Here is a 20,650-nt window from a genome sequence, read left to right as displayed (position 1 = left end):
AAAATTATCCATTTCATGAACAGCAATGATGTGGTACATGAATTTTGACTTCATTTTTCCATGTTTCTATTTTTCAAATATATTGCTTTTGGAAACTGGTCACCCACTGCTGCTGGTTCGTGTTTACAAATACTGTACACTGTGTTTCTGTTTAGTGGGCCTTAGAATGCAGTATTCAGATCCCGTACATCATTCTGTTATCTATTCATTTAGGCTTGTTTGCAAGGAGCTAAAATGTATTTGAAAGATAGAACCATGAAACAAAAGCCAGATCAAAGACGATGCGGAATACAGTCAGCTACCGCCAAGTGAGTCATATGACTCATGTATTTTGATCCTTAGAAAAACAAAAGATACCGCTAAAGTATTGTTATACATTTCTTTACTTTTGATTTCATGATCAAAAGCAATTAATAAAATAACCCACTAAAAATACACATTTACTGTATAGATATTGGTGAAAATATATTTCACGAACAGGTAGCTGTACTATTATTACTAAAGTTATTTGACAGAATAATTTCAGATGATGCTAAACATCGAGTGCACAGATGTCTGGGGGCCTAATTCAGACCTGATCGCTCCTCTGCGATTTTGCAGAGGTCTGCGATTAGATAGCCGTCGCCAATAGAGAGTGAAAACCCGCCCTGTGCAAGTGTGCGAATGCATGCGTACGCCGTGCGAAAACTTCGCCAGACAGCGGACATCTGCAAATCCATTTGTATCACACTCACCATTGAATGATTTTTCCATTCTGTGCAGCCTGTGCGTAACCCAGGACTTACTTCTACAGTGTGATAGAATCAGGCTGATTGGGGCCGGAGCTGACATCACACACCGTCCCAGAAAACGCTTGGGAACGACTGCGTTTTTCCTGACACTCCCAGAAAACGCCCAGTTACCACCCCCAAACATTCGCTTCCTGTCAATCAACTTGCGTACGCCTAGCGATTAAAATTTTAGCACGATTCTTTTGCCGTTTGGCCTTGCGCATGTGCATTGCGATCCATATGCATGCACAGTCTTTCAATAATCGCCGGTCATGCGAAATCGCACAACAGCGATCAGGTCTGAATTAGGCCCTAGGTGAACTCAGGGAGGATAGGAACCTTCTGTGGAGCAGGAGGTTGCCATTCTATTTGTTGCAGTAAACTGTAAAGAGGCTGTTGAAAATGCGTGTGTACAGAATGACCAAAAAGAAGCTGCAAGCCTGGTGCTTGCAGTTTCCTATCGGTCCCTGCAGTCGCAACTATGTAAGCTGACTGTGCAGCTTTTGTGCCTGCTGAACTACAGCAGTAAAGGAGCACCAGGAGAGAGTCACCACTAAGTTAAGATGCATCCAAGAGCGCTCCTTTTATAGAGATCGCAAAACCAATAAGCTCTAGTGCGAATGACTTCTGACTTTAAATGTATATATTGTTAACTTGTACAAAGGGGATGATTCTAACCTGATCGCTACTGTACGTTTTCGCACAGCGGGTGATCAGCTATTAACTGCGCATGCACCGCAATGCGCACGCGCGTCAGCACACAACAACAGGATTCTCCTGTCAGCGACAGGCTGCTGCGCAAATTTAAATCGCACAGCCATTCGCATGCTGATTGACAGGAAGAGGCCGTTTGTGGGTGGTAACGACGGTTTTCTGTGAGTGTCAGGAAAAACGCAGGCGTGTCCAAGCGTTTTCAGGGAGGGTGTGTGACGTCAGCTCCGGACCAGATCAGCCTGTTCTCATCGCACTGGAGGAGTAAGTCCTGGCCTGCGCACATATTGCCCTTTTATAAATAGACTAATATACTAAATGTATTACACCAGCAAAACAGCAATTGCTGCGTGCAGTGAGCAGTGGTGCAAATATTAAACAATGAGCAGCCTGTGCAGCCAGTTAGGCAGAAGGAATTTCAGAAATTAAAGTATCAACAATGATTTATTATATATAAATCCCTTATTTTTCTAGCAAGCACCGTCTTGGAGCATACTTGCCTACTCTCCCGGAATGGCCGGGAGGCTCCCGAAAATTGGGTGACCCTCCCGGCCCCCCGGAAGAGCAGGCAAGTCTCACGATTTCTGGGGTCCCCCCTGCCCGGCCACCCACTTAGCGAGTAAAGTGGGCGGTCCGGGCAGTCGATGCAGCGATTCTTGTTGAATCGCGTCATCATAGCCACACCCCCTGCAGTATAATGCCAGTAATAGCGGCATTACACAGCAAGGGCGTGGCTTAGATGATGCAATACACCAGCCACGCCCCCACCCCACCTCCACCCCGTTCCGCCTCTGGCCCGCCCCCCTCTGTTCGTCACGTCACTGTCCCGGAGAGAGCAGCCATAAAGTCGGTAAGTATGCCTTGGAGACGTGGAGCTGCTGGGATCTTCTGGATTTTCCATATGGCACATAGGGGTAGATTTACTAAAGATTTTAAAAAAACTTAAAAGTGGAGGTGTTCAAACAAATTTTAGCTATAATTTCTCAGCTGCATTCTAGAAAATGATAGACAGTATCTGATTGGTTGCTATGGGTAATACCTCCACATGTCTGTTTTATAAGCTATAGTAAATCTACATGATAGTGCTTACACTGTGCACTAAAGGGGGTACACACGTAGCGATTTTTGCTTAATTTCTAAGCAATCTGAGTAGATTGCTTGGAAACTAAGCACACATCGGTCCATGTGGGTACCCCATAGCGATAGTGATGCGCGGCCCGGCACGTCGCTATCACCAGCTCAGATCTTGACTCCATGCAGCCAAGATCTGGCTAGATCACTAGGCTCTCATTGAGCCTTGCGGTCTAGTTAGGATCGGGCTAGCACACATCGCAGCGAGTGTACAGACATCTCTGCGTGTGTATCCCCCTTTAGCCTACACAACTAGAACCAATTGGTTATTTTTGGCCTTTAGTCTGGACTAGCAGTCTATCAGTGTGAGTAAAACTAAAGACATGTTCAATGCTGCAGTCTGTAAGTCAACAAAATAAAATATACATGAGGTGTCATATTGCAGGAAATATGGCTAGTAAGTAAATTATCAATGAGGCTGCCCTTAAAATAAAAAACTTCCGCAGTATTTGCAAAATAGCCAGGATGATCCTATAACATTGCTGCTATTGGTAACCACAAACAACCTTTCATTTAACTTAGCTGGAATATACACAGCCCAGACTGTCTTACCTAAGATTGGTTTCAGTTCTATCCAGGGAACTCTGGGGGTCATTCCGTCCCGTTCGCTAGCTGCGTTTTCACGCAGCAGAGCGAACGGGTCACTGCTGCGCATGCGCCGGCGCCTTTGTGCGCCTGCACATGCGGGACGGCCGACGGCCGAAGCAGGGCAGCGATCGCCTCTGCCTGACTGACAGGCAGAGGCGATCGATGGGCGGGAGGGGGCGAAACGGCGGCGTGATGTCATACACAGCCGCTGCGGGCCAGGGAGCGAGGAGTAGCTCCCGGCCAGCTCGCTAAAGCTGCGCTGGTCGGGAGCTACTCCTGAAGTGCAAAGACATCGCCGCCGTGCGATGCCTTTGCACTTCTGCGAGGGGGGCCGGCACTGACATGCGGAGCGGACTAGACCCGTGCTGGGCGTCCCCCCGCATGTCAGGAAAGTTGATCGTAGCTGTGCAAAATGTGCAACTCGGAATGACCCCCTCTGTGCTTGTTGTCCCACTGCTTTAATAAGAACAAACCCTAGTGCCGGGACTGGTAAAATAATTTGGACATGGGGAAATCACATTGCCTGAATTGTCATTATTATTTATTTCTACCATTCATAATAACGTAATTATTGCAGTAGGATCTCTACACACCTTAAACCCCATTTCTATGATTGGGAACAACTGCAATAAATAGGAACAACTGGATGCTATTTATATTTAAATATGACAGCAACTATATCCAATGCAATCAACAGTGGGTATACAGCATATTGGGGCTGATTCAGGTCAGTGGCGCACGTGTAAAGATGTGCCCTGTGGGCACATCCATGTGGCTGTCCCTAGCTGGGGGCAGCGCTGGGGCAGCTTGTCTGTCCCCAGCGCGGAGTGTGCGGCGGCGGGTGCCTGGTGCAGGGATCGGATGTTTCCCTGCACCAGGCTGTCGGCGGCGGAGAGCGGCGCGGTGGCGCTTTAAACTTGGCGCCGCTGGGGCCGACAATGAGAAGCGCCGCCCGCGGCTTTTTGAATCCGGCGCCGTCCGCGAGCCAATCACGGCTCGCGGGGCGCCGGCCAATCAGGAACAGGCGCGGCGAGCCAATCGGCGCTCGCCGCGTCATAGGCCCCGCCTCCGGCGTCTGACGTCAGACGCCGGGCGGGAGCCTGAAGCAGAGTCCGCGCCGAAGAGCGGCAGAAGACACGGGCGGGAGCGGACGAGAGCGGACGAGAGCGGGCGCGCAGAAGAGCGCGAAGAAAGAAGATGTCCAGCGGCGGCTGGACGCGGCGCGACGACGACGGCGGCGCCGCTGGCCAGGACGGGCCAGCGGCCGAAGATTGAAGAAGAACAGCGCCGGAGGAGTCACCAGGGGTGGGAAGCAAAGGGCTGCCGAAGCTCCCCCCTGGTGCCTCTCCCAGCGGGTCAGGTAGGCCCTTATCAGGCGCCCCTGTACCCGCCCCTCCCTAGACCACCGGGTGTTCGGGCATTAGGCCCGTGGGCACAGTCAGGCCCTCCCGGCCTGTGGGCACGTAGTCGGGCCCTCTCGGCCCGTGGGCATTTGGTCGGGCCTCCGGGCCCGTGGGGCATGTAGCCGGGCCCTCCAGGCCCGTGGCCACGGTTAGCTGGGGGAGCCCCAGCTCGGATAGGCAGGCCCTAGGCCTGGGCGCAGTTGGGCACTAGGCCCTTAGGAATAGTCAGGCCACAGGCCTGTGGGCAGTTAGGCGGGCATTAGGCCCGAGGCACAATCCAGGCACTAGGCCTGTGGGGGCATTAGAGGGCATTAGGCCCTAGTGTATTTTGGCCATTAGGGAATAATAAGAATTTACTTACCGATAATTCTATTTCTCGTAGTCCGTAGTGGATGCTGGGGACTCCGTCAGGACCATGGGGAATAGCGGGCTCCGCAGGAGACAGGGCACATCTAAAAAGCTTTTTAGGTCACATGGTGTGTACTGGCTCCTCCCCCCATGACCCTCCTCCAAGCCTCAGTTAGGTACTGTGCCCGGACGAGCGTACACAATAAGGAAGGATCTTGAATCCCGGGTAAGACTCATACCAGCCACACCAATCACACCGTACAACTTGTGATCTGAACCCAGTTAACAGTATGATAACAAAACGAAGTAGCCTCTGAAAAAATGGCTCACAACAATAGTAATAACCCGATTTTTGTAACAATAACTATGTACAAGCATTGCAGACAATCCGCACTTGGGATGGGCGCCCTGCATCCACTACGGACTACGAGAAATAGAATTATCGGTAAGTAAATTCTTATTTTCTCTAACGTCCTAGTGGATGCTGGGGACTCCGTCAGGACCATGGGGATTATACCAAAGCTCCCAAACGGGCGGGAGAGTGCGGATGACTCTGCAGCACCGAATGAGAGAACTCCAGGTCCTCTTTAGCCAGAGTATCAAATTTGTAAAATTTTACAAACGTGTTCTCCCCTGACCACGTAGCTGCTCGGCAAAGTTATAATGCCGAGACTCCTCGGGCAGCCGCCCAGGATGAGGCCACCTTCCTTGTGGAATGGGCATCTACATATTTCGGCTGTGGCAGGCCTGCCACAGAATGTGCAAGCTGAATTGTACTACAAATCTAGCGTGCAATAGACTGCTTAGAAGCAGGAGCACCCAGCTTGTTGGGTGCATACAATATAAACAGCAAGTCAGACTTTCTGACTCCAGCCGTCCTAACTATATATATATATATATATATATATATATATATTTTTAGGGCCCTGACAACGTCTAGTAACTTGGAGTCCTCCAAGTCCCCAGTAGCCGCAGGCACCACAATAGGTTGTTTCAGGTGACAACGCTGACACCCCTTTAGGAAGAAACTGGAGACGAGTCCCAGTTCTGCCCTGTTCAAATGGAAAATTCTAATATGGGCTTTTGTAAAACAAAACCGCCCATTCTTTTTGACAATCGCCTGGCCGAGGCCAGGACTAACAACATGGTCACTTTCCATGTGAGATATTGGTCAACAGCATGGTCACTTTCCATGTGAGATATTTCAAATCCACAGATTTGAGCGGTTCAAACCAATATGATTTTAAGGAATCCCAACACTATGTTGAGATCTCACGGTGCCCCTAGAGGCACAAAAGAACTGTATATGGAATACACCCTTTACAATCTGGACTTCAGGAACTGAAGTCAATTTTTTCTGGAAGAAAATCTACAGGGCCGAAATTTAAATCTTAATGAACCCCAATTTGAGACTCAAAACACTCCTGTTTTCAGGAAGTGCAGAATCGACCTAGTTGAATTTCCTTCGTGGAGCCTTCCTGGCCTTACCCACGCAACATATTTTCACCACATGTGGTGATGACGTTGTGCGGTCACCTCCTTCCTGGCTTTGACCAAGGTAGGTATGACCTCTTATGGAATGCCTTTTTCCCTTCAGAATCCGGTATTCAACCGCCATGCCGTCAAACGCAGCCGCGGTAATTCTTGGAAAAGACATGGTACTTGCTGAAGCAAGTCCCTTCTTAGCTCCCCAGGCCCTTAGTCCTCTGTGAGCATCTCTTGAAGCTCCGGGTACCAAGTCCCTCTTGGCCCATCCGGAGCCACTAGTATAGTTCATACTCCTCTATGTCTTATAATTCTCAATACCTTGGTTATGAGAAACAGAGGAGGGAACCCATACACTGACTGGTACACCCACGGTGTTACCAGAACATCCACAGCTATCGCCTGAAGGTCTCATGACCTGGCGGAATACCTGTCCCGTTTTTCGGGCGGGACGCTATCATGTCCACCTTTGGTCTTTGCCAACGGTCCACAATCATGCTGAAAAACTTCCCTATGAAGTTTCCACTCTCCCGGGTGGAGGTCATGCCTGCTGAGGAAGTCTGCTTCCCAGTCGTCCACTCCCGGAAAGAACACTGCTGACAGTGCTATCACATGATTTTCCGCCTAGCGAAAAATCCTTGCAGTTTTGTCACTGCCCTCCTGCTTCTTGTGCCGCCCTTTCTGTTTACGTGGGCGACTGCCGTGATGTTATCCCACTGGATCAATACCGGCTGACCTTGAAGCAGAGGTCTTGCTAAGTTTAGAGCCTTATAAATTTGCTCTAAGCTTATTTATGCAGAGAGAATTCTCCAGACTTAATCACACTTCCCTGGAAATTTTTTCCCTGTGTGACTGTTCTCCAGCCTCTCAGGCTGGCCTCCGTGGTCACCGGCATCCAATCCTGAATGCCAAATCTGCGGCCCTCTAGAAGATGAGCACTCTGTAATCACCACAGGAGAGACACCCTTGTCCTTGGATATAGGGTTATCCGCTGATGCATCTGAGGATGCGATCCGGACCATTTGTCCAGCAGATCCCACCGAAGAGTTCTTGCGGGAAATCTGCCGAATGGAATTGCTTCGTAATAAGCCACCATTTTTACCAGGACTCTTGTGCAATGATGCACTGACACTTTTCCTGGTTTTAGGAGGATCCCGATTAGCTCGGAGAACTCCCTGGCTTTCTCCACTGGGAGAAACACGTTTTTCTGGACTGTGTCCAGAATCATCCCTATGAACAGTAGACGTGTCATCGGAAAAAGCTGCGATTTTGGAATATTTAGAATCCACTCGTGCTGACGTAGAACTACTTAAGATAGTGCTACTCCGACCTCCAACTGTTCTCTGGACCTTGCCCTTATCAGAAAAGCGTCCATGTTTCCTTTTAAGAAAAATCATCATTCCGGCCATTACCTTGGTAAAGACCCGGGGCGCCGTGGACAACCCAAACGGCAGCGTCTGAACTGATAGTGACAGTTCTGTACCAGGAACCTGAAGTACCCTTGGTGAGAAGGGCAAATTTGGACCTGTAGGTAAGCGTTCCTGATATCCAGTGACACCATATCGTCCCCTTCTTCCTGGTTCGCTATCACTGCTCTGAGTGACTCCATCTTGATTTGAACGCTTGTATGTAAGTGTTCAAATATTTCAGATCTCACCGAGCCGGTTGGCTTCAGTACCACAATATAGTGTGGGATACTACCCCCTTCCATGTTGTAAGAGGGGTACTTTGATTATCACCTGCTGGGAATACAGCCTGTGAATTGTGTGAGGGGGAGATGTCTCGAATTTCCAATGTACACCTGGGATACTACATGTAGGATCCCGGAGTTCCCTTGCGAGTGAGCCCCCTGCGTACTGAAACTCTTGAGATGACCCCCTACCGCACCTGAGTCCGCTTGTACGGCCCCAGCGTTATGCTGCGGACTTGGCAGAAGCTGTGAGGGGCTTCTGTTCCTGGGAATGGGCTGCTTGCTGCAGTCTTCTTCCCTTTCCTCTACCCCTGGGCAGATATGACTGGCCTTTGCCCGCCTGCCCCTATGGGGACGAAAGGACTGAGACTGAAAAGACTGTGTCCTTTTTTGCCGATATGTGATTCGGGGTAACAAAAAGTGGATTTTTCAGCTGTTGCCATGGCCACCAGGTCCGATGGACCGCCCCTTTATACGGCAATACTTCCACATGCCGTCTGGAATCTGCCTCACCTGACCACTGTCGTGTCTTCGTCTGGCAGATATGTAAATCACATTTACTCTTGATGCCAGAATGCAAATATCCCTCTGCGCATCACGCATATATAGAAATGCATCCTTAAAATGCTCTATAGTCAATAAAATCTTGTCCCTGTCAAGGGTATCAAAATTTTCAGTCAGGAAATCCGACCAAGCCCCCTCAGCGCTGCACATCCAGGCTGAGGCGATTGCTGGTCGTAGTATAACACCAGTATGTGTGTATATACTGTCATGATATTTTTCAGCTTCCTATCAGCTGGCTTCTTGAGGGCGGCCGTATCTAGAGACGGTAACGCCATGTTTTTATAAGCGTGTGAGCGCCTTATCCACCCTAAGGTGTGTTTCCCAACTCGCCCTTACTTCTGGCGGGAAAGGGTATACCGCCCATAACTTTCTATCGGAGGAACCCCACGTATCATCACACACTTCATTTAATTTATCTGATTCAGGCAAAACTACAAGTAGTTTATTCACACCCTACAAAATACCCTTATTTGTGGTACTTGTAGTATCAGAAATATGTAACAGCTCCTTCATTGCCCTTAACATGTAACTCGTGGCCCTAAAGGAAAATTACGTATGTTTCTTCACCGTCGACACTGGGGTCAGTGTCCATGTCTGTGTCTGTCGACCGACTGAGGTAAATGGGCGTTTTTACAAGCCCCTGACGGTGTCTGAGACGCCTGGACCGGTACTAATTTGTCCGCCGGCCATCTCATGTCGTCAACCGTCTTGCAGCGTGTTGACATTATCACGTAATTCCATAAGTAGACCATCCATTCCGGTGTCGACTCCCTAGAGAGTGACATCAACATTACAGGCAATTTGCTCCGCCTCCTCACCAACATTTTCCTCATACATGTCGACACACACGTACCGACATACAGCACACACACAGGGAATGCTCTGATAGAGGACAGGACCCACTAGCCCTTTGGGGAGACAGAGGGAGAGTTTGCCAGCACACACCAAAAGCGCTATAATGTATATAACAACCCTAGAAGGTGTTGTTTCTATATATGCGCTCTTAATATATCATTATATCGCCAATTTATGCCCCCCTTCTCTTTTAACCCTGTTTCTGTAGTGCAGTGCAGGGGAGAGTGGGAGCCTTCCTCACCAGCGGAGCTGATCAGGAAAATGGCGCTGAGTGCTGAGGAGAATAAGCTCCGCCCCCTTTTCGGCGGGCTTTTCCTCCCGGTTTTTTAATAACTGGCCTGGGTTAAAATACATACATATAGCCTTAATGGCTATATGTGATGTATTTATTTGCCAAATAGGTATTTATATTGCTGCCCAGGGCGCCCCCAGCAGCGCCCTGCACCCTCCGTGACCGTGTCAGTGAGCCGTGTGACAACAATGGCGCACAGCTGCAGTGCTGTGCGCTACCTCTCTGAAGACTGTGAAGTCTTCTGCCGCCTGTTTCCGGACCTCCGTTCCGCCGTCTTTCTTCAGCGTCTGTAAGGGGGATCGGCGGCGCGGCTCCGGGACGAACCCCAGGCTGACCTGTGTTCCGACTCCCTCTGGAGCTCAGTGTCCAGTAGCCTAAGACTTCAATCCTCCTGCACGCAGGTGAGTTGCCAGTCTCTCCCCTAAGTCCCTCGTTGCAGTGATCCTGTCGCCAGCAGGAATCACTGATTAGAAACCTAAAAAAAACTTTACTAAATAGCTCCTTAAGAGAGCCATCCAGTTTGCACCCTTCTCGGACGGGCACAAAAACCTAACTGAGGCTTGGAGGAGGGTCATGGGGGGAGGAGCCAGTACACACCATGTGACCTAAAAAGCTTTTTAGATGTGCCCTGTCTCCTGCGGAGCCCGCTATTCCCCATGGTCCTGACGGAGTCCCCAGCATCCACTAGGACGTTAGAGAAATTAAGGTGACCCTGGGCACAAGGCCCAGGTCACCCAACGGCAACAAGTTAGGCGGGCGCTAGGCCCGTGGGCGAAGTCAGGCCTCCGGCCTGTGTGCAGTTAGGGGGCGCTAGGCCCAGTTAATCAGTGTTTCCCCGAGGTGAGTAAAGGTGGCGCTGGGCATTAGGCTCAGGTCACCCTGAGAGTACGGTAGGTGGGTGAGCTGTGCGGTCCCCACTACTGGGTGTTCTGAGTCGGGTAGAAAAGGGACAACACCGTGTGATATTGCATTCCGATATTGTGATGTATGTGGTTACCGTGCAGGGCAAAGTGTCTGTTTGTATAGTTTTGTTGCACCACACCCACAGAGCTAGTTTGAGGGCTCTGCCGTTGTATTTAGTATAGGGTGTGACACTAGGGTGGAGTTAGGCCCTGCACGGCTGTTTCTCTTTGCCTCCTTACAGGGACCTGTAAGTGGAGAAGATCGGAGTGCAAGACTTGTGACGGTGAGTAGCATCCGTGTACGTCTGTCCCTTGTTTGTCCCCGAGCGCCGGAATCGGGATTGCTCACGGACGTGAGAATCCCTTTTCATCACACTACGTGCGAAAGCGCGAGTGTGTGAAATCTGGGTAGCTGAGGCTTTGTGCCGGTGATGACCATTCACCCAGCCGGTGAAGGTCGCGGCCACCCCTGGGGTATCCCCTGTTCCAGCGGAAGAAGGGTCGATACCCCCTTTAATGTAAACCCTTCTCTCCTCAGCTAGGTCGTCGGCCAGCTCCGAGAGGGAATCGCCGTGTCCGGATCCGAGTGAAGATTTCCAGGTCCGTTGAGGGTTCCGGTACCTGAAGGTGAGAGAGCGGCGCCTGGTGAGTACCGAGTCTACACCTGCACGGCAGCAGGCACCACCACACGCACCCGCAGGCCCCCGCACCTCTCACACACGCAGGGGGGGGTTTCTGAGTACCCAGAAACCCCCCCTGATGGACCAAACATTTTTTTTTTCATCTGTGGTCCGGACGGCCGTCAATTGTAGCCCCGCCCCCTTGCGGCTATATGCCGCGATTTGCGGGTCTGTCGGGAGGGGGCGGAGCCAATGTGACGAGATTCTCATGTAATTGAGTCATATTGGCTCCCCCCCCTCAATGCTGACCCGCTAATCGCGGCATTTAGCCGTGAGGGGGCGGGGCTAGTTTCCGGACCAATTATGTCATGGTGGCTTATTTCTGAAACGTGCTCCAGTCCAGCCCTGCATTAATAACAACTGCAGCAGCCTCTTCCTTCAGGACAGGGCAGTTTCCAAATGTAAGTGTACTGTATGTGGTGTGTAATTGTGTATATGTGTGAGTATATGTATGTGTTCCATGTGTGTATTTATGTGTACGTGTTCTATGTATGCATTGTATATCTATCTATGTATGTATTGATGTGTTCTATGAGTGTGTGTACTGTATATATGTATGTTTGTGTGTTCTATGTGTGCATTTGTGTGTATGTGTTCTATGTAATATAGGTATTATATATATCTACGTGTGTCTGTGTGTGTGTGTGTGTGTGTGTGTGTGTGTGTGTGTGTGTGTGTGTGTGCGCACATAGAAGTAACACCCCTTCCCCATTAATCCTGTGTTTACCCCTGAGGGGGGTATCATGGCCCTCATTCCGAGTTGTTCGCTAAGAGTCATCGCATCGCAAATTTACGAAATGTAAGTATCTGCGCATGCGCAAATGCGTGATTACGCATGCGCGAGTACATACGTACGACAACTGTGCAAAATTACTTAGAAAAAAAAAAGCCGTAACTGGCAACCGAAAACGAGGAGTGGCGTGGGCGTTGCGGAGGCGCGACTTCGCAATGCTCCGACATGGGCGTGAAAGTGGGCGTACAGTGTGGGAGTATGCAACTCGCAATGGGCGTGTTTTTAGCAAATAAACATTGTCGCTGTTAAAACTAACATAGGAAACCGTAGCAACATTCACGCAGCAGCAGAGTAGGTCTGCAGTTACTCTACATTTGCGAAGTACTGGTACAAGTGTGTATGCAGTAATTAGCAGTTAATTGGATATCACATTCATCTGATGTCCAATTACTTGTTAATTAATGAGCAGATGAAAGTTACCAACCAGCAATTGTCTGAACACACATTACATGTTTAGTCTACTCACATAGAAATCTCACACACTGCCAAATAAGGGGTTGTTTTTTTTTGGAAATTGTTGTGTAAGCCTTTTTAAAACTTGTTTTAATGTGTGTAAGACTCCCAAATACAAGCAAATGAAAATTTTTGTGAAAGTGTTTGAAATCTGCATAATTGTTTAAAAATAAACCAACACCAACATAATGCAGCATACACTTTAATTTAGGCTTAAAAGTCACAATAATATTTGATTATAATATCTGACAATGTTTGAAATGATGTCCTGTTGACCCTAGATATTTATAAAAAGCGTCGTGTCTGTTTACTTAATATGGACATTAAAGTGTGGTGCAAAGCATACCTTTTTTTTTTTTTTTTTTTCAATTTTTAAGGAGAATTAGCAGATTGGTCTACAAGTGTCTATATGCTGACCTAATCTTTCTGGAACTGCATTACCTGGAAGAAACTGCTCAAATTTTTGAAATATATTTTTTATTACTATATAATTTTTTGACAACATTTAAACATGGCTCCACATGAGTCGCACAGGCAGAGATGGACCAAGCAGCAAGCAGATGGCACTGACAATCATTAGATAGCAGAACTCAGTACTCTGCAAAAGTCTGCTTCTGACAAAAGTATATATTTAAAGCATAAATAAAACATGACACACCCTGCCACACACACATTTTAAACCAAATGAGAAAGAATTAGGATCCACCACACAAACACAACAATACATAGCACACTAGTAAGAGGAAGATGGCTCTGGTGTTTATACACATAAACTCACAGGCTACAATACATCCAAACAGAAAAAATACATTTCACTAAGAGGGAGTTATCCATTCTGGTCACACAAGCCAACTCCAAAAATACAGAGAGGCAACATCAAAAACATGGGTGCTGCCCATCTGGAGAGACATCATTTTCTTCTTTTTCTCCCCGCCTGAGGCTGTTCTTCTTTGGAAGGTCTGCGGAGCGACCTTCGTTGGGCCTGCCCAGTGGGCTGTTCTTCCTGGGCAGGGGCAGGGGAGGGAGCCGATGTGGGTGGCTCTCTGCCACTGTGGGCAAGGGAGACAGCGATGGCCTGGAGCCCTTGCAAGATGTTATTTGCAAGGGTTTGGAATGAGGAGGCAAGTTGTTCTTGGCCCTGCCTGATCTCTGCCAGACCTTGGCAGAGTTGAGCAACACCTTGCTCAACACAGGTTCGGTGCTCAGTGAGCCGGACAGCTATCTGGCTTACCTCCCGGATGACCCCGTCTTGAAACCGATTTAGGCTCTCACCATACCTAGCGATTTCAAGCAGGATCTCCGGGATAGCAGAGGGTTGGGTGGGGGGGCCAGTAGGAACCTGCAGAGGTGGGATTTGTTGGCCCACACTGCCAGACTCACTAGGTCCCTCCACCTCAGCCTCAACCACATAACCGGCCTGTGACTCAAACTGTTCACCCCCCTGTGCTGTGTTTTGTGGCAAGCAAATAGAAGAATGTGTGGGAAAAAAGTAGGATACAAAATTAGTTTATTATTATAAATACTGTCAAAATTACAGACAAATAAATGTGTAAACTTACCTTCCAAGTCATGTCCCGTCAGGATCTCAGGCAGGTCCGTGTCCATATGAGACACCCCTTGGCCCTCCTCATAACTGACACAGGGCATCGCCATCTCCTCCAAGTCAGTATACTCCACAGCGACAGATGCTCCTCCACCTGTAGCCCTTGAGGCATTCCACTCCGCAGCCCTCTTTGCCTTCAGGCGGGATTTGAAGTCGGCCCACCTACATATGTATTGTGAAAGAGGGACAAAGTAGAGTCTTATTATTTGTCTAAGCTAATATATAGGACACGTGTTCTGCTTGTGTTTGCTAGACATAACATCACATGCAGGGGCGGATTGGGAACAAAAAACGGCCCTGGAAAAATTTGTACTAGTGGCCCCACATGGGCAGCATCAGGGGTTTAAGGTCTAGCCATGGGCCATGGCAGCAGCACCCTACCCCCATGACTTTCCAGATAGTGGGCATGTCCAGCATCAAGGGTGAAGTTAAAAAGAAATAAAATTAAATATTATTAGCACATTATATGATACACATTCAGAATTTAGGAAACTATATAATTCTTTAGAAAGATATATTTTCTTGCTTATTACACCAACCGTATCCCAATCACTATTCACTCAGTCTTATATGTCAGCCAAGCAGGCAGACAGAGCATACACTAGATCATCTGCAATCACAGGCTAAGTGGCAAAGTCATTTTCACATATGCAAATTATTTAGCATCTTATTCATTATGTCTATAAAAAGGACCACATGTCCTCAAACAGAACAGGCCCTGTGGATGCACCGGCCCACCGGGAATCTTCCCTGTAAACACTATGGCCAACCCGCCTCTGATCACATGTAACTACATTTTTTAGTCAACTTAGCACAGAAAAAGGACTGTCAATATGCACTTACCGTCGTCTCACTTCCTGTGATGTTCTGACGACAGAGCCAACTTCATTCACAGATTTGGTGATGTCTCTCCAGATTCGTTCTTTTGAAGCAGCCCCCATGTTTTTTGGCCCTCTATGGATTTTGGACATGGCCTGCGTGACCAAGACACGCAACTCCCTCTTAGTGAATGCAGGCTGTCTTTTCTTCCGTCTGGAGGTAGCCTGTGAGGTTTCTTGTTGTTCATCACCATCTTCCTCCTCACTAGCAGCTTCTGTCTGTTGTGTTTGTGTGGCTAAAGCCAATTCTCCCTCAGTTTGGTCACTTTGTGTGTGTGGCAGAGTATCCCCAGTCAATTGTTGTGGTTCAGAAGCAGACATTTGCAGAGTACTAGGTCCTGCCTCTTCAACATCCGCAGAGGCGTATTCCAGCATGCGCCGTTGGCAATCTATGCGTCTTTTCCGCAATGCCATCTCCTGCTCTGCAATGCGGTCCATCTCTGCAGCGATTTGCTCACGAGAAGCCATGTTTGTGATGACGTGTGTACGCCGAGGTGTGTGCTTATATACCTACGTGCGAATCGTTAATTCACACAGCTGTACACTGTTATTCTGGTTAATGATTGCACTGCTTATTTAAGGGCCTACTTTGCACGCTGTGAGTGTAGGTAGTTTGGAGTTTCAGTTGTTTGTTGGCTTGTGCGTGAAGGTGCTTGTGGAATTTGCAGAGTGAGTAATTGTCAAGCATACCTTTGTCATTTTGTTTGCGTTTTGAATCTAGACAGTGTTGCATTTGTTATGCGTTTTTTCGTTTGTGAGTATTCTTGATTCTTTTTTTTTTTTTTGTTTTGTTAAAAATTTTTATTAAAAATTTATTGTTTTAAATATTTTAAAAACATAACTATTTTGCAAGTCCATTTGTGAAAATAAACCTGTGCTTCTTTGTTTTGACTGTCATTTGTGTTCTCTTGTAGGTGTTTGCTTTTGGGAGAAATATCCCTGGTTTCATTTATTTTCTGGGTGTGCTACTGAACACCAAGTCTTTCTTTTTTTTGGAGCAGGTAAGTGCCCTTGGCCTGTGTTGGTGCCTGTTTGTTTTAATGGTCTGTATGCTGTTTTTTGACTGTCATTTGTGTTCTCTTGTAGGTGTTTGCTTTTGGGAGAAATATCCCTGGTTTCATTTATTTTCTGGGTGTGCTACTGAACACCAAGTCTTTCTTTTTTTTGGAGCAGGTAAGTGCCCTTGGCCTGTGTTGGTGCCTGTTTGTTTTAATGGTCTGTATGCTGTTTTTTGACTGTCATTTGTGTTCTCTTGTAGGTGTTTGCTTTTGGGAGAAATATCCCTGGTTTCATTTATTTTCTGGGTGTGCTACTGAACACCAAGTCTTTCTTTTTTTTGGAGCAGGTAAGTGCCCTTGGCCTGTGTTGGTGCCTGTTTGTTTTAATGGTCTGTATGCTGTTTTTTGACTGTCATTTGTGTTCTCTTGTAGGTGTTTGCTTTTGGGAGAAATATCCCTGGTTTCATTTATTTTCTGGGTGTGCTACTGAACACCAAGTCTTTCTTTTTTTTGGAGCAGGTAAGTGCCCTTGGCCTGTGTTGGTGCCTGTTTGTTTTAATGGTCTGTATGCTGTTTTTTGACTGTCATTTGTGTTCTCTTGTAGGTGTTTGCTTTTGGGAGAAATATCCCTGGTTTCATTTATTTTCTGGGTGTGCTACTGAACACCAAGTCTTTCTTTTTTTTGGAGCAGGTAAGTGCCCTTGGCCTGTGTTTTGGTTTGCTGTTTGTGTTTCTTAAAAGTGTGGTGATTCTGTGTGTTTTCCATTTTGTCTAAAATAGAATTTTTGTTTCCCAGGATTGATCTGCAAAGTAGTGTTTGTCTTTCCTGGACTAGCTACTAAATGCTTTTGTTTTTGTTTTTTGTTTTTTTAATTGGTGTTTGTGATGTATTTGATGCTCAGAAATGTTTAAAAAAAAATTTTTTTTTATTTGTAAAAATAACATTTTTTTTCTTTTTTCTTTTTATTAATTTCACATTTTGGCCATGAATTCAACACAGAAAAAATGTACGCTCCTGCAGTAAGTTTCCCCAACATTTTTTACAACATTTATTGTTTGAATATTTTTTAGAAGTTGTTTTTGTATTTTTCACCTCGTTTTTTTTCTTTTTCCAAAAAGTGTGTTATGTCAATATTTATTGCTGCAGAAGCCCTACCTCCCCAACCCACGCCAGCACTCCCACCCCAACCGCCAGCCCCACAACCACAGCCGGCTCCTCATCAACCAAGGCAACGGAGGCGTGCTAGGCCACCAATTTTCCGAACCCGTGTCCTACTTTTTGGTATGCCAGATGATGTGGTGGTGCGTAGATACAGGCTGCCACCACATCTAATCCTAGACACTCTCTCCATAATAGAGAGTGATCTGGAGTCTGAAATTCGGTATCCTACAGCAATACCACCATTGACACAATTCCTTGCAGTGTTACATTTTTTGGCTACAGCCTCATATCAGCATGTTGTGGGAGACCTGGTTGGCATGTCGCAGGGCCAGTTCAGTAAGGTCCTGCGGCGTGTCTGCCAGGCTTTCCTAAAGCGGGTGAAGCAATTCATTGATATGCCTTTGGATGTTGGTGCCCTAGATGTGGTGAAGCGGCAATTTGAGGAAGGTGGTAGTCGCTTCCCACATGTTATTGGGGTTGTGGATGGCACACATGTTGCTATTCAGCCACCAAGACATAATGAAGAAATTTATAGAAACAGGAAACTGTTTCATTCTCTGAATGTAATGGTTGTTTGTGGGCCATCCCTCCAGATCCTTTCCCTGAATGCAAAATTTACTGGAAGTTCACATGATGCATATGTCATTAGACAATCAGGGATATGGCAGAGATTAAGATCAAGTCAACGAGCAGACATGTGGTTATTGGGTGAGTTGTTGCTCAAATATTTTTTTCTAAAAAAAGTAACTTGACAAATTTAATATTTCAAAATTTTGGCTTTTCTTCCAACAGGAGACCGTGGATATCCTTGCACCCCCTGGCTCATGACTCCTTACCGTAATCCCAGGCCAGGACCACAGATGGCATTTAACTCCGCGCTTACTGCCACTAGGCAGCTGGTGGAGCGCACAATTGGTGTCCTTAAAGGGCGGTTTCGTGTGCTCCACCGCACTGGTGGCGACATCATGTATTCGCCGGAGATGGCAAGTAAAATAGTGGTCCTGTGCGCAATACTACATAATATCGCGGTAAGGAGTAGTGTAGAGCTTCCTCAGGCAGAGGAATTGCCTGATGAGGAGCCAGGGGTTGGTCGACGCTTCGGTGGGGGGAGTGTGACACGGAGGGGGAGCCAAGTGAGGGCAAGAATTGTTGCCGAATATTTCAGGTATAGTGTTTTTATATTTTCTATTTGAACAAATAATACAACACAGTATGCTTATGTTTTTTAAACAATGATGTAATTTTGTATGATATTGTAAAGTGATTGGGTAAGGCTTTTGTTGTGTTGGAATGGGTAATTGTTTTTTTCTTCTAAATCCAAAATCACGTTAAGCTTACAATGTTTAGTTAGAAATTAAAATACTGTAATGTTGCTAAATAGTGTCCTTATTTGTTTTATATCCTCAAATCCTGATTATGTAACCAAACACACAAACAAATGATACTCAATGTTTCACACTTTGTGACTGTCCAGCTGAATGATCACACGAACTGTGGTGAGTACACAGATATTTATAGTAATTTTAAATAAACTCTGTGTCTCTGTGTGTGTTTTTTTTTTAAAATGTGGTTTTATAAAAATTTTCGCTTCTGCTAATGCGAATTTCCGCTCGTGCGAAATAACACTATGCTCTTCACAGCATTGCAAAGATCAATAAAGTTATTAGAAATGACAACATAGATTTTGGACCAATCACATGCTAACAGACACTATAAATATATGCCCAAATAAGGAAAACGCCATTGCCATGATGCGTGCAGCACCGTTCACCAGGCGGGAGCTCCGCGTGCTGGTTGCGGTGATGGACCGCCGCGTAGGCCGCGTTGGGCGCTTCATCCCCAATCGGGTGAAGCGCGAGGCCTACGCGGAGGTCCGCCGCCTGCTGCGGACTCGCGTCCGCAGCAGGCGGACAATCATCCAGCTTGAGAGGAGGTGGAGTGATCTCCGCAGGAGGACTCCCGATTTGTTGGCGGAGATCCGCCAGCAAATCCGTGCTCTGCATACACGAAGTAAGTTACATTACATAAGATTATTTGCATAAATTGTGCGAATGGCTGAATTTCCAAGTTTTGTGCTGCCGGAATTTATTGAACAATTGGGCAAAACCATGTGCACTGCAGGGGAAGCATATGCAACATGTGCAGAGAGAGTAAGATTTGGGTGGGGTGTGTTAAATCTGCAAAATAATTTGCAGTGTTAAAATAAAGCAGCCTGTATTTACCCTGCCCATAATTTCAAAACCCACCAAAATCTAACTCTCTCTGCACATGTTATATCTGCCACCCCTGCAGTGCACATGCTTTTGGCCAATTGCAAACTAAATTCCTGCTGTAATCCCCTTGGAATTACCCACATTTTACAGTAAGTGGTAGGCTAATTGCAACCTTCAGTGTCCTTTTTTGGAAATTAGGACAGTGTGTGTGGTTAGGGAAAACAGTACTGACTGTAGCAAAGTGACACCAAACAAGTGCATGTTTTCAAGAAATAAGAAGCAGCCAGGAAACTGGACCAAAATACTTGATCAGTGCTGGCTATATAATAAGGTGCCTTGAATAGTAATCTGGTGATGTTGCCTAGACCAATCACGATGACTCAATGGACTAGATTAAGGAATGAGCTTCAAAGTAAAAGTTTGGACTCATTTTGTTTGCTGTGGCCAACATGAAGAGGATCTTAACATGTTTGCTTTTCTTTAAAAAAAAACAATGAATTTAACATGGAACAGAACATTGAAAAAACAAATTGAATACTATGTAATTTCTCATGTAAAACAAATGTTGTCAATAATATCATTCTAGGACAACAACGGCACAACTCTCCGCCCCCTTCCCCTTCCCACTCCCACTCCCCTTCTCATTCCCCCTCCCCTTCTCACTCCCCCTCCCCTTCTCACTCCCCCTCAGCTTCCCAGTCCCCCTCAGCTTCCCAGTCCACCTCATCTTCCCAGTCCCCCTCATCTTCCCAGTCCCCATCAGCTTCCCAGTCCCCATCAGCTTCCCAGTCCCCCTCAGCTTCCCTGGCCCACTCCACTTTCCATTCCCCTTCTCACCACACCTCTCCATCTCTTTCTGGGACCCCTTCTCCTCCTTCCCATACCCCTTCTCCTTCAACTTCTACATCCCCATCTGAACCCCCCTCACCCTCTATTGCCTTAACTTTCTCTCCGCCCCCCTCGCCCTCTCAATCAGACTCCCCCTCTGAAATTTGCGACCAAATCCTGCCTCCTTCCCCCATCCAGCCTCCTGCCCCAATCCCTCCTCCTTCCCCAATCCCTCCTCCTTCCCCAATCCCTCCTCCTTCCCCAATCCCTCCTCCTTCCCCCATCCAGCCGCCTTCCCCCATC

The 20,650-nt window shown here is 47.2% G+C and overlaps 2 protein-coding genes across 5 annotated transcripts in view; one reads left to right on the top strand and one right to left on the bottom strand.

The window, feature by feature from the left end:
* The window catches only part of GPC3 (glypican 3), a 1,559,491-nt gene that overhangs the window by 1,165,288 nt on the left and 373,553 nt on the right, over positions 1–20,650 (bottom strand). The window lies entirely within an intron of this gene.
* On the top strand, positions 17,148–20,158 carry LOC134949099 (putative nuclease HARBI1). The gene is made up of 5 exons (XM_063937479.1): positions 17,148–17,164; positions 17,264–18,014; positions 18,099–18,471; positions 18,781–18,802; positions 20,106–20,158. Exons 1-4 carry the CDS (start codon positions 17,150–17,152, stop codon positions 18,782–18,784), a joined length of 1,143 nt encoding a protein of 380 aa, XP_063793549.1. The 5' UTR covers positions 17,148–17,149; the 3' UTR covers positions 18,785–18,802; positions 20,106–20,158.

The sequence above is a fragment of the Pseudophryne corroboree genome, chromosome 8 (genome assembly GCF_028390025.1).
Source record: "Pseudophryne corroboree isolate aPseCor3 chromosome 8, aPseCor3.hap2, whole genome shotgun sequence".
NCBI lineage: Eukaryota > Metazoa > Chordata > Amphibia > Anura > Myobatrachidae > Pseudophryne > Pseudophryne corroboree.
The sequence above is the reverse complement of the archived record's forward strand: the minus strand, read 5'-3'. Positions and strand labels throughout refer to the sequence as shown.